The sequence below is a fragment of the Podospora pseudopauciseta genome, chromosome 4, assembly GCF_035222475.1.
Source record: "Podospora pseudopauciseta strain CBS 411.78 chromosome 4, whole genome shotgun sequence".
NCBI classification, from domain to species: domain Eukaryota; kingdom Fungi; phylum Ascomycota; class Sordariomycetes; order Sordariales; family Podosporaceae; genus Podospora; species Podospora pseudopauciseta.
Window position 1 is genome coordinate 1,332,719 of NC_085894.1, and position 14,553 is coordinate 1,347,271.

At 50.1% G+C, this 14,553-nt stretch overlaps 7 protein-coding genes across 7 annotated transcripts; 1 reads left to right on the forward strand and 6 right to left on the reverse strand.

The window, feature by feature from the left end:
* Positions 1–1,731: 1,731 nt before the first annotated feature.
* On the reverse strand, positions 1,732–3,792 carry PCT1 (choline-phosphate cytidylyltransferase; the record flags this gene model as incomplete). Its single annotated transcript, XM_062911903.1, has 4 exons — positions 1,732–2,331; positions 2,392–2,803; positions 2,863–3,213; positions 3,278–3,792. The coding sequence occupies 4 exons, from the start codon at positions 3,790–3,792 to the stop codon at positions 2,164–2,166; spliced, it is 1,446 nt and encodes a 481-aa protein (XP_062765538.1). The 3' UTR covers positions 1,732–2,163.
* A 125-nt stretch (positions 3,793–3,917) lies between these two features.
* Positions 3,918–4,440, reverse strand: QC763_0063890 (uncharacterized protein; the record flags this gene model as incomplete). Its single annotated transcript, XM_062905892.1, has 3 exons — positions 3,918–3,998; positions 4,179–4,209; positions 4,331–4,440. The coding sequence occupies 3 exons, from the start codon at positions 4,438–4,440 to the stop codon at positions 3,918–3,920; spliced, it is 222 nt and encodes a 73-aa protein (XP_062765539.1).
* Positions 4,441–4,781: 341 nt separating this feature from the next.
* Positions 4,782–5,378, reverse strand: QC763_402780 (uncharacterized protein; the record flags this gene model as incomplete). The annotated part of the gene is made up of 1 exon (XM_062911904.1): positions 4,782–5,378. The coding sequence occupies one exon, from the start codon at positions 5,376–5,378 to the stop codon at positions 4,782–4,784; it is 597 nt and encodes a 198-aa protein (XP_062765540.1).
* A 1,187-nt stretch (positions 5,379–6,565) lies between these two features.
* Positions 6,566–7,507, reverse strand: QC763_402790 (uncharacterized protein; the record flags this gene model as incomplete). The annotated part of the gene is made up of 1 exon (XM_062911905.1): positions 6,566–7,507. One exon carries the CDS (start codon positions 7,505–7,507, stop codon positions 6,566–6,568), a length of 942 nt encoding a protein of 313 aa, XP_062765541.1.
* Positions 7,508–10,240: 2,733 nt separating this feature from the next.
* QC763_402800 (uncharacterized protein) lies at positions 10,241–11,316 on the reverse strand. The gene is made up of 4 exons (XM_062911906.1): positions 10,990–11,316; positions 10,876–10,914; positions 10,642–10,716; positions 10,241–10,571 (listed from the first exon to the last, which is right to left on the reverse strand). Exons 1-4 carry the CDS (start codon positions 11,005–11,007, stop codon positions 10,260–10,262), a joined length of 444 nt encoding a protein of 147 aa, XP_062765542.1. The 5' UTR covers positions 11,008–11,316; the 3' UTR covers positions 10,241–10,259.
* Positions 11,317–12,017: 701 nt separating this feature from the next.
* On the forward strand, positions 12,018–13,156 carry nrf1 (GTPase regulator Nrf1). Its single transcript, XM_062911907.1, has 2 exons — positions 12,018–12,397; positions 12,457–13,156. The coding sequence occupies exons 1-2, from the start codon at positions 12,364–12,366 to the stop codon at positions 12,813–12,815; spliced, it is 393 nt and encodes a 130-aa protein (XP_062765543.1). The 5' UTR covers positions 12,018–12,363; the 3' UTR covers positions 12,816–13,156.
* A 290-nt stretch (positions 13,157–13,446) lies between these two features.
* On the reverse strand, positions 13,447–14,244 carry QC763_402820 (uncharacterized protein; the record flags this gene model as incomplete). Its single annotated transcript, XM_062911908.1, has 1 exon — positions 13,447–14,244. One exon carries the CDS (start codon positions 14,242–14,244, stop codon positions 13,447–13,449), a length of 798 nt encoding a protein of 265 aa, XP_062765544.1.
* Positions 14,245–14,553: the final 309 nt, after the last annotated feature.

Consider the following 14,553-nt stretch of genomic DNA (forward strand, 5'->3'; position numbering starts at 1 on the left):
TGTCACCAGCCATCTAGTCATGGAAAGGGGGGGCAAAGTTGCTCCTGGGCCAGAACGGCTCGGCCTATTTATTTTGACTGCACGGTCGGCGGGTATTACCGAGCTTTATCTTGATATGCATACGCAGGTGCTCCGACCGAGGCCAGCCTGGTAGCAAAAGACAGACCGTGGTAAAGCTACTACCGGGATGACAACATCACCAATACCGTGGCCGCGCGGGGAGGTCGTCCTCTTACCACGAGGTCTGTATCATCCGGCGGCTTCCTGTGTTGGGGAAGGTTATCCGTCATGCACATATTAAATTGCTGGCATTGAACACAGAATTACCTTGTCAACTGGGTCGGTCAGTCGATCACATGCTGGTCTCCAGGGGGGATGGTGATGAGTATACAAATCATTGTCCAACCACATCGTCAAACAGAGCTAACCCAGCCCTTGCCTGAGGGCCATGGTCCGACAACGACTTTGCATATTCGAGCTTTGTTTTTGCACACTCCTATTTCATCCCCTTTCTTCTCACTGGACTCTCTTCCCCTTTTCATCGACCGAGATGGAAGGCCGAACTATGCGACCTTTTCTTGTCGAAAGTGTCAGAGGTATGAAGCTGACACTTGATGTCTTGATTTCTGGGCCATGCTGCACGGGGGAAGTACTTATGGTACTCAATTACAGAAGATTATCGTGAGGCTTGATTGTGTGGCAGGTAAGCAGCCACTGCTCCTCCACCAGTGCTGGAGGAAACCCCCAACTTTTGTCGTTTTCTTCTCCACGACGGTACGTCAGGGTGTATATATCGGAAAGGTGGGACGGGGTTGGTTATGTTACGTGGGTTGTTTTGGTGTGGGGGTACGTAAGTGGGTAGGGGGGGGAAGAAGAGGGATGTTTTGGGGGGTGGTTTGACTGACTGAGTCGATTACCTTTTTACTTGTTACATCGTCTCTAAATAACATTCGGATCACCACTAGCAATTGGGTCACGTACCAGCAGTCAGGTAGAATACCTAAAATTATCAGCTATGTACATTTTCGTTTAGACTTCTTCAAATACCGGGGGAGGGGGGGGGGGCAGAATGTATTCTCGAGCGATGGTAAGGTAGAAAGCTAGCTGAGTGAAATGAGAACTACCTCACCTTTGACATAGTGCCTACCTCGAATAATAACTACCCACACAAGCTAAGAGTGAAGCATGAAAGACCAGTATTCCATCAACACAAGCCACACAACCCCTTTTCTTTACCAGTTTCGTGACGAACACAGACTAATCTCCCTGGTGGAAACCCCTCCCTCGTCTCACAGGCAAAGCAACAACAATCTATACTTCCCCCATCATCTCCAGCTAACCATAATAACCCAAGTAAAGCAAAGTATGTCAAGTCTCGGTTTTGATTTCATCATTGGAACTTGATGAGTCTCTTGTTTCAGAGCATCCAACAGCGCGCACGGACACAAACACACTCAGGGGTTCAGGGGCTACCTTAACCATCCCGCTTTGTTCAAGCACAACAAGACCTTTGTTAGTCCAACTCTCTCTCTATTGAACCGAAGCCTGACACATTATAAGGCAGAAACAACACCAAAGTAACCACCCAGGCTGAGCCGCATCTCTCGACTTGGAGCGCAGACTATCTTAGGTAAATGAGCCTGTCAACATAGTTGCTCTCTCTATGAGACCTTGACACAAAACCCTATATTCATTAACGGAGAAGAGCACACGTATCTCCTCACGACCCGCTTCCCTACAGAGTCAATTGCCAGCTAGTTAACGTTGTGCCCGTGTTGTTGATTCCCATTTTTAGATCACGATAACTCAACTCCCACCACCCTCCACCATCCCAAACCCAGCTACTCTTCATTAAAATTTTTTTAAAAAAAAGTTATCATGATCTGATTATCAAAAATCAAAGACCACTTTTAAGTAAGAGTACATGCCTACCCGTCTAAGAAAAAAAAAAGACGACCAGGCCAAAAAAGAGAGAGAAACCATGCTGCAAAGAAAGAGCATTCCCACAAACACATGAAAGTCCGTGTATCTTTTTTGATTACTTCCTTTCCCCCTCCCCCCCAATTCGACTTGACCATTGTGCAGCGCCTCCCGTCCGAATCATCGTCTAACCAAACGTAAAAACATAAAATATCCCATGATCTGGAAAAACCCATGCCTCTTTTAGTTGCTGCTGCTGCCGCCGGATCTCAGTTGCTGATTCTGCCCTGAAGACCGTCTTCTCTCAGTGCTCTCTTTCGTATTGCTGCTCTCCCCCTCTTCAGACTCATCGTCACTGACTTGCTGACTGCCATCGTCCTGGGATTGACTTCTCCGGTTCTTGTTGGTCATCTAAACCATGCAGGTTAGCAGTGCGTCAGAAAAGCGGTAAAGAGCGAGAGATGTATGTACCCAAGACCTCACACCACCGATCAAACCAAGAGTATAACCAGTCACAAAGTCGTTTACATTGCTGGTAGCCCGTTCTCCAGCAGTAGTAGTGGCACCGGGACTCCTCGGGCCGCTAAAGTACCCCGTGAACGACGGAGGACCGGATGGGCTACTGGGCGTGTCGTTACCATTGTTCGCCATGGGTCCGTATCTTGCTGGGCTCTGGGGACGACTAGACGGCCAGAACTGACGCAACTCCCTGCTGAGCTCCTGTCCCGTCGTGGCCCAGTTACTGCGGATATTGTCACGCAGATCCTGGACATGGCGCTTCAGTTCAAGCTCGTTCTTCTTGAGCCAACTGACGTTGAGCTCTTGGCGGGTAGTTCCACGCTTGAGTTGGCGGGCAATGTATTTCTCGTAATCACGGACGATTCTGTTTGGGCATGAGATTAGCTTCCACTCTTGACTTCTGAGAAATTCTCGGCTGTTTACTTGGTGATAATACCCGTGGTGCTCACACCCTCCGTTCGTTGCGTCACCAAGAACTTGCCTGCCGCCTTGATTGGGGCGTAGATGTCATCACCCTCATCGGCGCCATATGGAATGTCGTCGTGAGCAACATAGTCAATCTTGTGCTTCTCAAGGAACTCGGGAGTGACGATCCAAGGACAGCTTTCGACCACCTCGTCCACCCACTTGCAATGTCTGACCGTCTCCGCCCGCTCCTTGCCAGAGAGAACTGTCAGACCCTTGCGTCGGTGGGTGTCCTCATCGCCAGTAACGCCCACAATCAAGTATACCTCGGGGAAAGCCTTCTTTGCTTGCTCGAGCTGGCGCATGTGACTGAGGGAGTACTCAGGTTAGCAATTGGCCCTTAGGTTCCAAGCTAGAAATAGAAAGAGCTTACCCGAGATGGAACAAGTCAAAGACACCGTCAGCATATACTCTTACCGGCCGGCCTGTGGGGGGATCGTTTGTTCTGTAACCCACGGGATGGGTGAGGGTGCCAATTGGAGGAGGGGCCATGGACTCGTCCGGCTTGTCGAATGAAGGGGTGCTTCCATTGCTGACCTCCTTTGACACAACGCTCTTCCGGGTTCCCTTGCGAGTAACACGCTCAGCAATGTCGGCGCTCGCTTCGGTGGTGTCGCTAGGCTCGCCGGGGTCAACCGCCTGGGCGTCTGTTGTTGTCGGTGCGGAGGCCGAGTCCGGGTTCCCACGCAGGCGTTTGCTGGGCGGGTGTCCGGCGGTGGCCGCACTGGCAGCTCGGGCGGATTCGGGGGCTGTGGTGTCGCCCTCCTCGGCCGAAACGTCCCGGGACTCGGGCTGGGCAACCTGTCCTTGCTGGATGTTCATGGCGCCGGCTGTGTTGTTGCGCTTTCTCTTCCCGGCGCTCTGCGACACTGAGCTTGGAGACGACATGGTGGATTGGTAGTTTGGTGTTTGTCCGGTAGGTACTAAGAGAAGGCGAAGGAACCGTAACCGGGACCGCGCCTGCAAAAGAAAGACCGGGCACGATGGGGAAAGCGCTGGGTTTTGTGGGGCCTTCAGCGCAACTTTGTGCTTCGCGGGAGGGACGATGCCTGTAGCGAAACCGTCAAGGTCGAGATGAGCGGGGACCGTGGATTCTGCCAGGGATTGGTGCAGGTTAGCGGATGCAGCTTGATATTTTGTTGAGTTCTTCAGGGCAACCACAGCTGTGACGCGCTTATATGGAGGAGTGATAAAATGAAGAAGCCAGGGCGACACTTCACATGCAGATGCGACAAAGGCCAAAGACGTCAGATCTTGGGGTTGGTGGCACTCACCACTAAGGATTTAGAGCGAAAACCGGGAAATCTGGGACACGATTGGATTGGATTCGATGAACCTATCCGTACGGATACACACCTTTGGATGGAAGATGCCAATCAGCGTGATGTGTGTGCTCTTCCTCTCTATGTACTATAACAATGCGAACGCGTCCGAGGGGCAAGCTGTCCTGTCGAGTCCCGACAAGGGGAATTTCTTGAACAAATTTCCTTTGGATGCTTCAAACGTCAGGGGGCTGCTTCGCAATCCCTGCCCCATTCCCGCGACTGCAGCAGCTGCTTGCAGTGCCGTCACGTCATTACCTGGTCTGTGCCCCGGCTTGTTTTGTTTGACACCTGTAGAAGCTCAGCGCTTTGATTGGTTGACGATTCAAGACTCTTCTTCATCAACACCATCGAGTTTCATACTCTTTGCATAAGGTAGTGATGAATGTGAAGAGAACTTTTCATTCGGTTTTGAATCTCGATTTCCTCATAAACTTCATCTCATTTCTTTCAGTAGAAAGATAGGAGCATCTATCTGAGTGCCATCTCTAAAGTCTGAACAGCCTCCACCTAGAGACACGGATAAATGAACACCAGCCAAACTCAGAGTCTCACCTAATATGACCTCTCCCCTACAGAATTTCCTCCTGGCTCATACCTAGCAACAAGATAAACTCCTCTCTTTCCATTCCCACTCACACCCTCCACAGCTGCAATCCCAACCCTTCTTGTCCTCGGCCACATACACTGAGTATAATGCCCAGTCACCCCCTCCGCCGGATCCCCCACTTTCTGCCCCCTATACCATCGCCCTTCGTTCAGCCAGCTCCTCGCCGCATTCGCACATGGTTCTTTCTCGATTCCACCGTCGCTCACCCAGTAAATGTTCTCTCCTTGAGTAGTGTCGGCTGCATGCTGGAGTTTGCCGATGTTTTTGGTTAGGTGTTCTGCCCATTGACGGGCGGAGTCTTCGAGGAATTTGTCGTAGGTAAGAGGGGGAATGTTTCTAGAGCGGCGGAGGGAGTTGTGGAGGGTGAGGGCTTTCAGGATGTCTGAGGGGTTGGTGGCGTTGGAGGGCGCAAGAGAAGATGGCTCGGGTGCGTCTTCTTCAGAGGGGATAATAGGTGTATTACTGTCAACTACATGTGGTGGAGAGAGTGACCGTTTCTTGAGTAATTCCTCGGTGTCTTGTATCTCCTGCTTGTTTGCCATGACTACGACCAACTGACTTGAATGAGGGTGTAGGAAACCCTGGGTTGGTAAGTTGTTGTTCAATTGATGTATCAAGAAAAATCAGAACAAAAAAGTCAAGAAACAGGCAACCAAGCCTATATATTCTCATAAATCGGCATATTGAGTGGGCTTTTAACCCTCATAATTAGCCTCCTGACTGAGCCAACACGGCATGGCCGTCAACTCTGAGTCGGTATTGGCCGAAATTCGGGTCATCTCCCCCTCTCAGCCTTACACATCGAAACGGAAAGACCCGAGCCCTGTACTGAACAAGGTAGTAATCATCAATCTCACTGCATCCAACAGCTGGTCTGTTCCCCATGCATAGATAAAAAACAGAGACAATGCTGATGTGAGGTGCGGGATGCCCAGATCCATTGTATAAGGAGGTAAGAAAGCCGAGACCCAAAAACTGGAACCACGAAATCATGTAACACCCCGAAAGCTTTCCTTGGGTGTCACATTGACCAATACTCTCCTCTGAATGCTCTCTCCAACTTCCAGTCAGCTTCCAGCTGTCATTCCCAACACTGAATCTTGCCCTCCCAAATCCCAATCAAGCCATTGTATCTCACCTATACCGGCTCTTTTTGACAAGACATTCTGACGAGTACACCAACTGCAGAACACTTAGATGCATGTCGCCCAAGCTCAAACCAAGACTTTATATTGAGGATGAATTTGAGGTGTAAGTGCGATTGATAACACTGATAACAGCCAAGATTACCTTATCACCGCGCACGAGCTACTAGCCGCAGATCCACACAAAACGTCTCCCTTTTCCGGTTTTGGCTGCGCAACGAGCCACAAACCTCGTCAGTGGCGGGGGAGTGGCCGTTGAGGTCACGTCATAGGCTTGGTATGTGCTTTCGGGCAGATGGGCGATAATAGTATCGAAAGGTGAGCTCGACATGGGAAAATGAGCACGACTCGAGATTGAGGGAACACGATGTGCAAATGATGGATAGAACACTAGTAATATAGATGCGAATGCCTTCGATTCATGCATTGTTGTAAAAAAACTATAGAATTCATTATCATCACCTACCTCCACACTCTCATTAGAGCCCAATTCTCATAACCGAACCGCCCCAGAAGCTATCAGGACCAAAACACCCATCATATACTATGGAACCCAAAAACTCTCGCAAATACCATGCTTATGCTTATACCGTCCCATGTATCTGCCCCGTCGCCTCCTGCTGCTGCTTCTTCACAGCAGCACCCTTCTTCTTCCCATGCCTGGCACACCAATTGCTGTGCCTCGGACTAGACCTTTCACATTTCTTCCTGGCCCCCTCCTCCGCCTTCGGCCCAAACTTCTGCGTGATATCACAATACTCATACTTCTCCCCCATCCAATCCTTGATGTGCGTCTGCAACTGACACCTACTCACCACACACTTCCTGCAAAGTGCCTGCCCTCTGACCCTGAGACATATCAACGCCTTCCTCTCCTCGGGACCCAACCCCTCCTTTGGCCCTGGCTCGTTCTTCTGGGTCAAAAGTGATGGCTTGGCCGCGACATGCTGCCCGGCCAAGTGCCAAGCCCATTCTAGCTCGTTGGGCCCGGCGCGGTGAACAGCCAGCGGGACGGTGCCGTGGAGCCGGCGGTGGATGGAGTAGAGGTTGGAGTTGGTCAACCCAAGGCAGGTGCTGTCGATTGGGTCGAGAAAGTCAAAGATGGCGTAATGGATCTCTGGGGGGAGGTCCATGAGCTGGAGGCGGCCGCCAGGGCGGTGGTGGTGGGGGAGCGGTTCCTTATCTGTGACGGAATAGGAACGGCGAGGGGGCCCGAGGGGAGGTCGGCGGGGTGCAGCGACAGGACGGGGCGGTTGTTGCTGTAGCTGAAGCTGCCTGTTGTGTTCCTCTGACGGGCTGGTTACTGTGGAGGATTGACAAGAGTCCTGTGAGAACCCGGGCGATGGCGGAGGGGAGTGGATGGTCTGGAGTGTGAAGACTGGTGGTTGAGGAATGCAGTAGTCGTGGTGAGTGTGTGACCTTCGCGGAGCACGCTTGTTGTCTCCGTTCCTTACGAGGCTTTGCTCGTTTAACCAATGCTCCTCCCTGGTATAGGGAGAGGGGACCTGCTCCAGCATAGTAAGCATGTTGGCGGTGGATAGGTAAAACCTGATTGGGCGTGTGGGTGAAAAGTGAAGGTTGATAAGTGTTCGCCCTTGAATTCGGGAGATATGCCGTATATCAGATGTTAGGGCAATCGGACGATAGGCGATGATATGATGGTTGCTGTGGGTGTTGAATATCTTTGGACTAGACCCTGATGGTGTCTGTTTATAGATCGGGCTCTTATTGTGTATATCGAGCAATGTCGGGTATCGATGCTGAGTGGTTGCGTAGTTGAGATTTCAAGTGCCAAAGCCGAAAGTCTCACGAAATGAATCCGAAAACCCCCTCAATAGCAAGCTCATGAGTTGGAGGGATAACACAAGGTTATTAATATGCCGTCTTGTTCAAAGGAGAGGGGGGCAAAACGTCTTTGTAGTGGTGGAGGGCCGGATATAAGGTGAGCAGAGGGAGGGGCCAGGGAGTTGCCGTGTGTCTGGTACGGTCCTCAAGAGAGGGGCGGAATGCCGAAAAAATCAACGATGACAAGTATAACACCAGTCAGCGGTAGGACGGGGAATGTTGGAGAAGATCTGGTGAGGGAGGTGAGTGTAACCGTCAAAGACGAAAAAATCTAGGGCTTCAGTGTTGAGACGGACGAATAAAAAGGATTCGGAGGGAGGGGACTGATCGGCACCGCCTGATTAGCTGGCTGTAGTGTAGGCCTGTCCCTGGCCTCCCAGGCCCGGTTTCCGGTGGTCACCAGCCCGGCCCTGCTGGAGAACAAGACGAAATGTGGATTCCTCTCGATCTTCGAAAGCCGGGGCATGCTTTGCCCAACATGCACGACCTGCCGCCGACGCCGTGCGCTGCAACCAGTAGGCAGCCCAGCGTCAATTGTACAACCCAAGACAGGCCTCGAACGACAGAGTTATGCACCTCTGTGCTCCGGCCAATGGGTGCCGCGGTAGCTTTCACTGGAATCCTGTTTTGGCTCGCGCATTGAATGTCAACATCGGTCGATCAAAGAGGCAATGATAAGTTGTAACAATACCCCAAACGCCCAGAATCTAGACAGAACAGCAGCCAGTGGGCGGCTCTTGGGTGGTGTGAAGGGGTTTGGCTGACGGTTCGAGACTGGCAGGGGTGGTCATGAAGTCGATATGGGATTGTGTGGGGATGGGCTCGTCTGGATCATTCTCTCTGCAGAAGCGACGATGTATCCTACTGCGTGTCAACGTCGCCAATTCTTGGCCCAGATAAACGCGGCCGTTGGTAAATCGACCGACGGTCACCGGGCCTGGCACCTCGCCACTTCCGTTGTCAGCTCTCGGGTTCTGTACTGTTGCATTGCGCTCACAATTTCAGACTGCTACAGATCAAGCAGCACCTTCAGCTTGTAAGTGTAATTCTTGGAACTTCAAAGGCGGGGATCTCCGTAGGTTAGCAGCATCTCCAAAATCTGGCAGTTTTGAAATCGTCATGTTCCAAGCACTTGGGATAAGGGGTAAACTCAAAAAAATATCGAATCACTCTGTTTCCGCCTTCTTGATCCCAACACCCAGCCTGCTGGAGCATCCACTACATCCTGTCCATATCCCAGGAGGTCTATGACGATTTACACGTGAGCAAACGGTCAAGGTGGCATCCAATGCAACAAGAGATCAGTAAACGTCAGCGACTGCAAGAGCAACCCCCAAGGATCTACAATCAGACCACAACTGAGATATTTGGTAACTGTTTTCAGCTGCTGTGACATTCAATGGCAGCAGTTCGAACTGTATGTGAAAACTCCCGGTGGCAAAAGACATCACCGGAGACAAGAGATCTGCCATGATTGACCGTGCCGCCCCTGTACCTCTACGGCTGACAGCTTGGCCATCCTGCCCCGGACTGGACCCGGCCTGTTGTCTCCGGTATCCTCATGTGACAACAGTTAATAATTTTTGAAGAGAGCACTTCAATGAAAATACGACTACTCGGGATCAAGCCAAAGTTCTTGTGTCGAATTTAAACCTCAGGAATGCAAGCGTTTGTATGCATAATGTCATAATGGGATAGATAAACTACCCCTCTTCGAAGATAATCCCGATAGCCTTACGTATGCCAGGCGTCATTTCCTGAAGATCTTTGGGTCAATAGTCTCCGCATATCACTTCGCAATAGTCTCATTCGAGCAAAAAGGTGACAAAGAAGTGATACCTGTGACAGCTGAAAACCCGTCCAAAGTGTAATTACATATCAACCTCAATAGACCAGAGGCCACAAAACCGAGTGTATTCAGACCGACTGTCTACACTCCCTCCTCGATTGTGACACCACGTTGTGGATAAAGAAACTGAGATTGCTAGGTTGGAGGAAGGCCTTAAAAGACGATTAGCAGGCCCTTAAAGGTCCATATGATTTTAAAGATAACGACATAGGTGTTGAGTATTCATTATAGTCTTTGAAAATAGTAGAAAGGGCTCAAAAGATCGTGCATAGGCCTTTATAATAGTCAAAAGGCCTCAAAAAGATAGTCGAAAGCGCCTCTGTTTTCTTTTTAGCCCTCAATCTTTATCTTATCCACAGCGTGACTGTCACACCACGCACCGATTGGTGCAACATGTAAAGAAAACCATCAAATAAGAAGTACCGTGGCCTGAATAGCACCCCTCCCCCCCTCACAAAACAAAACGAAGGATGACTGCCAAACTCGCTTTTTAAGCATGACAAGTAGTATCTTGATCTTGTTTCAACACACCAACCCAACACCCACCCCCCGGATTCTGCTCACTTCTCCAGGTCCATGACTCCCTAAACGGCAATCCAGATAAGCATCAACACCACATCCAGCCCCTTGGCATCGCCATCCCACTTGTAGCTCCACATTCCATCCGTCTTCTCGTTCCAGTAACCGCCCGTCGCGCTGTGCATGCCCCGGCGGCCAGCCTGCTTCTTCGTCGCGGCAGCAGCCTCGGCGTCGGTGGTGCCTGTACTTGTCGGCTTGTTGAGCTGGGAGGTGGGGACGACGTGCTGGACGATGGTGCTGTTGATGGCAAACTTGTACTGGGGGGATGAGGCGCCGGCGGGGGTGGCCTCGGACATTAGCGCCTTGAGGACTTTTTGCTGTTTGGCGGCATGTTAGCCATGTTGATAAAGTAAAACCGAGGTTGGTTGGTAGGTAGTTGGTACGTACGATAATGGTCTCATTCCATCCTGCGGTCTTGGGGTGCTCGTAAAACTCGACGTTCTCGAGAACGCTGTTGCAGGCCTGTTTATCGCATTGGGTTTTGGTTAGTTCGGGTTGATCGTTCGCAAGGCTATCGCATCTTGGGGGTCGTAATGTTGGGGTGGTTTTGCAGTTGGGAGGTAAATATCGTGAATCAAATGTTCAGGGCGAGAAAGGAGTCAAACGGGAGGGTCGACGCACATCGGAAGCAATCTGCTCGAGACGCTTGAAGGGAATTGGCTATTTGTTGATAAGGTCAGTATTAAGGCATTCCGTGTCGCGGATAAATAAGAAGCCTGGGATAGGTAATCATACAGAGGTAGACTCAGCCATGTTGTCTGTTGAACTATTTATTATTATGGTTTGGGTGATTGCCTTTCGCGGGGCTGTTGTTGTGGTGCTTTGGGAGATGCGGTGACAGTGGCTTGCTTGTTTGGATTTCGTTCGGATGCCCGCGCTCCAAGAACCGTAGCGAATAGGGTGCGTTGTGCCTGCGTGTTAGCCCCAAAGGCCAGAAGCTGCTGTCAACAAAAAAATGGGATTAGACACAAACCAAGAAACACACTGCTGATTAGGATGCAAGGAGATGTTAGGAATGATAGTATCTTGTAGTAATATTTACAGCTTGCGTAAGCGCCATTGTTTGATGACATCTCAACCCAAACACTCTAGCTCTATTGAGGCTTGCTACCAAAGGCGCTTAAATATACGAACAAGAAGGCAAATTCTCTGAATAAAAATCCAGAGAGTTGGTATTAGGAAAAAAGCCGTGCCTACTTGCTCAAGCTGTAGTTAAGTATCTATAGACTATTTACTAAAGCTAAATAAATTACTTATTAAAGGTAGATAAAGCTAAAGCTATATATTACCTGCTTAAATCTATATATTATTTACAAATAACTTTATTTTATTTATGTTACTGCTATGATATCGCGCGTAATTACTACTACTATATTTTGTGCAGTTGTAAATAATATTTGTATATAATTTTATGTATAAAAATCATCTTGTAATTAAAAATTAAAAGTGCATAATAAATAAGTAAGTAATTATATTTTTAAATATTTAAATAAAAACTAGTTAGGTGTATAGTATATAGTTAAAGTTACGAAAATGCAGTCGAAAAGCTATAATCTCTACTTATATAATAGCAGGTAAGCAGCAGGTGTAGCGTAAAATTAGATGTTAACTTTCTAGATTTTTATTTGAAGAACTCGTCCGTTATACTCAAGGCTCTCAACAGCTCTGTAAGAGGCTAGCCACAGCTCCATGATCCCCACCACTTTTGGAGAGCAGCATCAACTTTTCAGCCTCGCCTTTAGTTTGGAGAGTCCAGATGGTCTGGGCGCTGCGCGGCAACGAAGCTCATCACGTGAGCCCTTCAACACCAACCACTCAAAACCAGGGACCAGACCCACGTGCATTCGTGTTTCGGCTGCAAGCGCTGCGGGGACCCTCTGACGTTGTGTCTCATTGATCAATATTGAAGCTTCAACCTCTGCGCCCCCAACTGGCACCATCTGGAGCACTTGCACTGCGGCGCAACAGCTTTTTCCAGTCAAAACAGCACCACCATACCAACCGGCTCAATCTCAACGGTATCGCCAAAACATCTCTTTAGATAATCGAGTTCCTATCTATATACCACCCACCGTCCGAACGGATAATTATACACACACCACCGTCACCATGTCCAGCCAACCACTCCTCCAAACCGCCCCAGGTTTGTCTCTCTCTCTATTTCACCGCTACCAATTCTCAAAATCTAACTTCTCGCCCTAGGCAAGCGCATCGCCCTCCCCACCCGCGTCGAGCCAAAAGTCTTCTTCGCCAACGAGCGCACCTTCCTCTCATGGCTCAACTTCACCGTCATCCTTGGCGCCCTCGCCATCGGCATGCTCAACTTTGGCGACCGCCCCGCCTTCATCTCCGCCTTCTTGTTCACCGGCGTGGCGATGGCGACCATGATTTATGCCCTGATAACGTACCACTGGCGAGCAAAGTCTATACGGATGAGGGGGCAGGCCGGGTTCGACGACAGGTTTGGCCCCACTTTTTTGGCGATTATTCTGCTGCTGGCGGTGGTGGTCAACTTTGTGTTGAGGATCACGTACTCGCATCAGGAGGGGGAGAAGCCTTGAGTTGGAAGAGGTGGTCTTTTTGGGATGGAGAGTAAAGGGAGGGAATTGTGGGGGGTGAGGGGAGGGAACAATGGTGTTGAGAAGAAGGCTCGGGCCGTACTGGCATTCGCTCTTGTGGCTTGGGATCGGTGTAACAACAACGGAATGATATCTTACTGGGGCCTGTTGCGTGAATTTGGACTAGTATTCGCATGGCATTGTATAGCATTGCATTGGCTGCATGGTAGTTGGGTGTCTTGGTTTAGATTGTATATGAGAGACGCGGCGCATTTTTTTTTCTATCAACGTTTCAATTGATATAGTTGGAGCTTCGTAAGAGGCCACAATTTCATGAGGCCAATGGGAATAATATTCACAGCTCCAGTAACCTGAGGTTGGTTCTCGCACTGTTGCTGCCCATTCTACAGAAGTCATACATGCAACCCTTGTCTTCTAAGAGGGAAAAGAAAAAGAAAGAAAAAAGTCCAGATCCTGTAGTGGCAGACCCTTCTGCCCGCGAAATAATGCCGGGTATCATAAAATATTGCCAAACGCCGTGACTCTCAAAGGACCGTGCCGTTGACGCCTCGCCATGAACACTCGATCCCACATAGACCGATTTATGCTTCGCCCAAAGTGACCTCCTAACCTCCTAACGAGCCATACCATCCTTCCTGTGCCGGATATCATCGATAGTTTGCTCATTTGTTTGAGCGCCCACGTTTGCCAAGACCCTGAGCTCCTCCAATGGAACCCTCGATAAGAGAACCGTCATATGCGCCTTGTATTTTGGTTTGGCCGGGTCGACAGCCTGCTCATGAATGATGGGTCTCATTGATTCAAAATACACCTCCTCCGCAGCACCACCCTCAGCATTGCCCTGGTGACAGTTTCCCTCGCCCTCCACATCCATGTGTGTCTCCTCCACTATCGAGGGGAAATCGTCGGCTGCCTTCTGCATCCGAGGGTCGTCGTACACCACCGTCTCGCTCAGGATGTTGTACTGGTACCACTTTTGCTCTGACTCGCCAATTCGCCTCCTGATCAGTTCCGCAATGGAGATAAGCTTGTTGGAGGTGGTCGACTTGGCGCAAAGAAGCACCACGCCGGGAAGGACTGTGTCGTCCCAGGCGCTGAACCGGCCGAGGTGCTGGAGGGCCTTGTCGACGTGCTTGTATATGCTCGTGGAGGGGATGACACTCATGGCTTTGACTTCGTATTTGGGGACGATTCTCTCGAGGACGGGGTTGAAGATCTGAGCGAAGGGGCTTGCATTTTGTGGGTTTGTTAATGACGAAGGTAGGAAAGTTTGTGTTTGTGACTGGATATTGTGGGATGAGCGTCCTTCTAGTCGGCCGGTACCGGTTCGCTTCTTTTTCGAGGAGGGGGGATTGGTATCGTCGCTGTGGAATTTGCGCTTTCCAGGCAGCGCTGCTGACTGTGGACGCATGGTATCTTGTGGACTCTGTGTGGATGGGAAGGCTTGCAGTGCGGCCATATGCTTGTATGGGTGGGTGGAAGGGGTAGTATCGGGTCTGACAGTTGCTGGTGAAATGTTGCGCAAAGAATTGGATTGTTGTGTAGTTGATAGAAGCCTGCAGCTGAGGCTGGCCGTTGCTCAGAAAATCCAATGCCACACGCCGCTCGGTCATTATTTGACGCGTAAAACACTGTGGGGTTGACAGGTCATTATCGATAAGATTGATAAGACTTGCCATCAAAGAAGAGGCAGGAGCAGAAGTCAACGCGCACAACTATC

Excerpts from the sequence above, each read along its gene's own strand:
- QC763_402800 (XM_062911906.1), bottom strand. Across the intron at positions 10,717-10,875 it reads TCGAGCAGATTGCTTCCGAT|GCCTGCAACAGCGTTCTCGA; the intron begins GTGCGTCGACCC and ends TGCGATAAACAG. Across the intron at positions 10,572-10,641 it reads GATGGAATGAGACCATTATC|CAAAAAGTCCTCAAGGCGCT; the intron begins GTACGTACCAAC and ends GCCGCCAAACAG.
- nrf1 (XM_062911907.1), top strand. The coding sequence starts at position 12,364 with ATGTCCAGCCAACCACTCCTCCAAACCGCCCCAG. Across the intron at positions 12,398-12,456 it reads ACTCCTCCAAACCGCCCCAG|GCAAGCGCATCGCCCTCCCC; the intron begins GTTTGTCTCTCT and ends TTCTCGCCCTAG.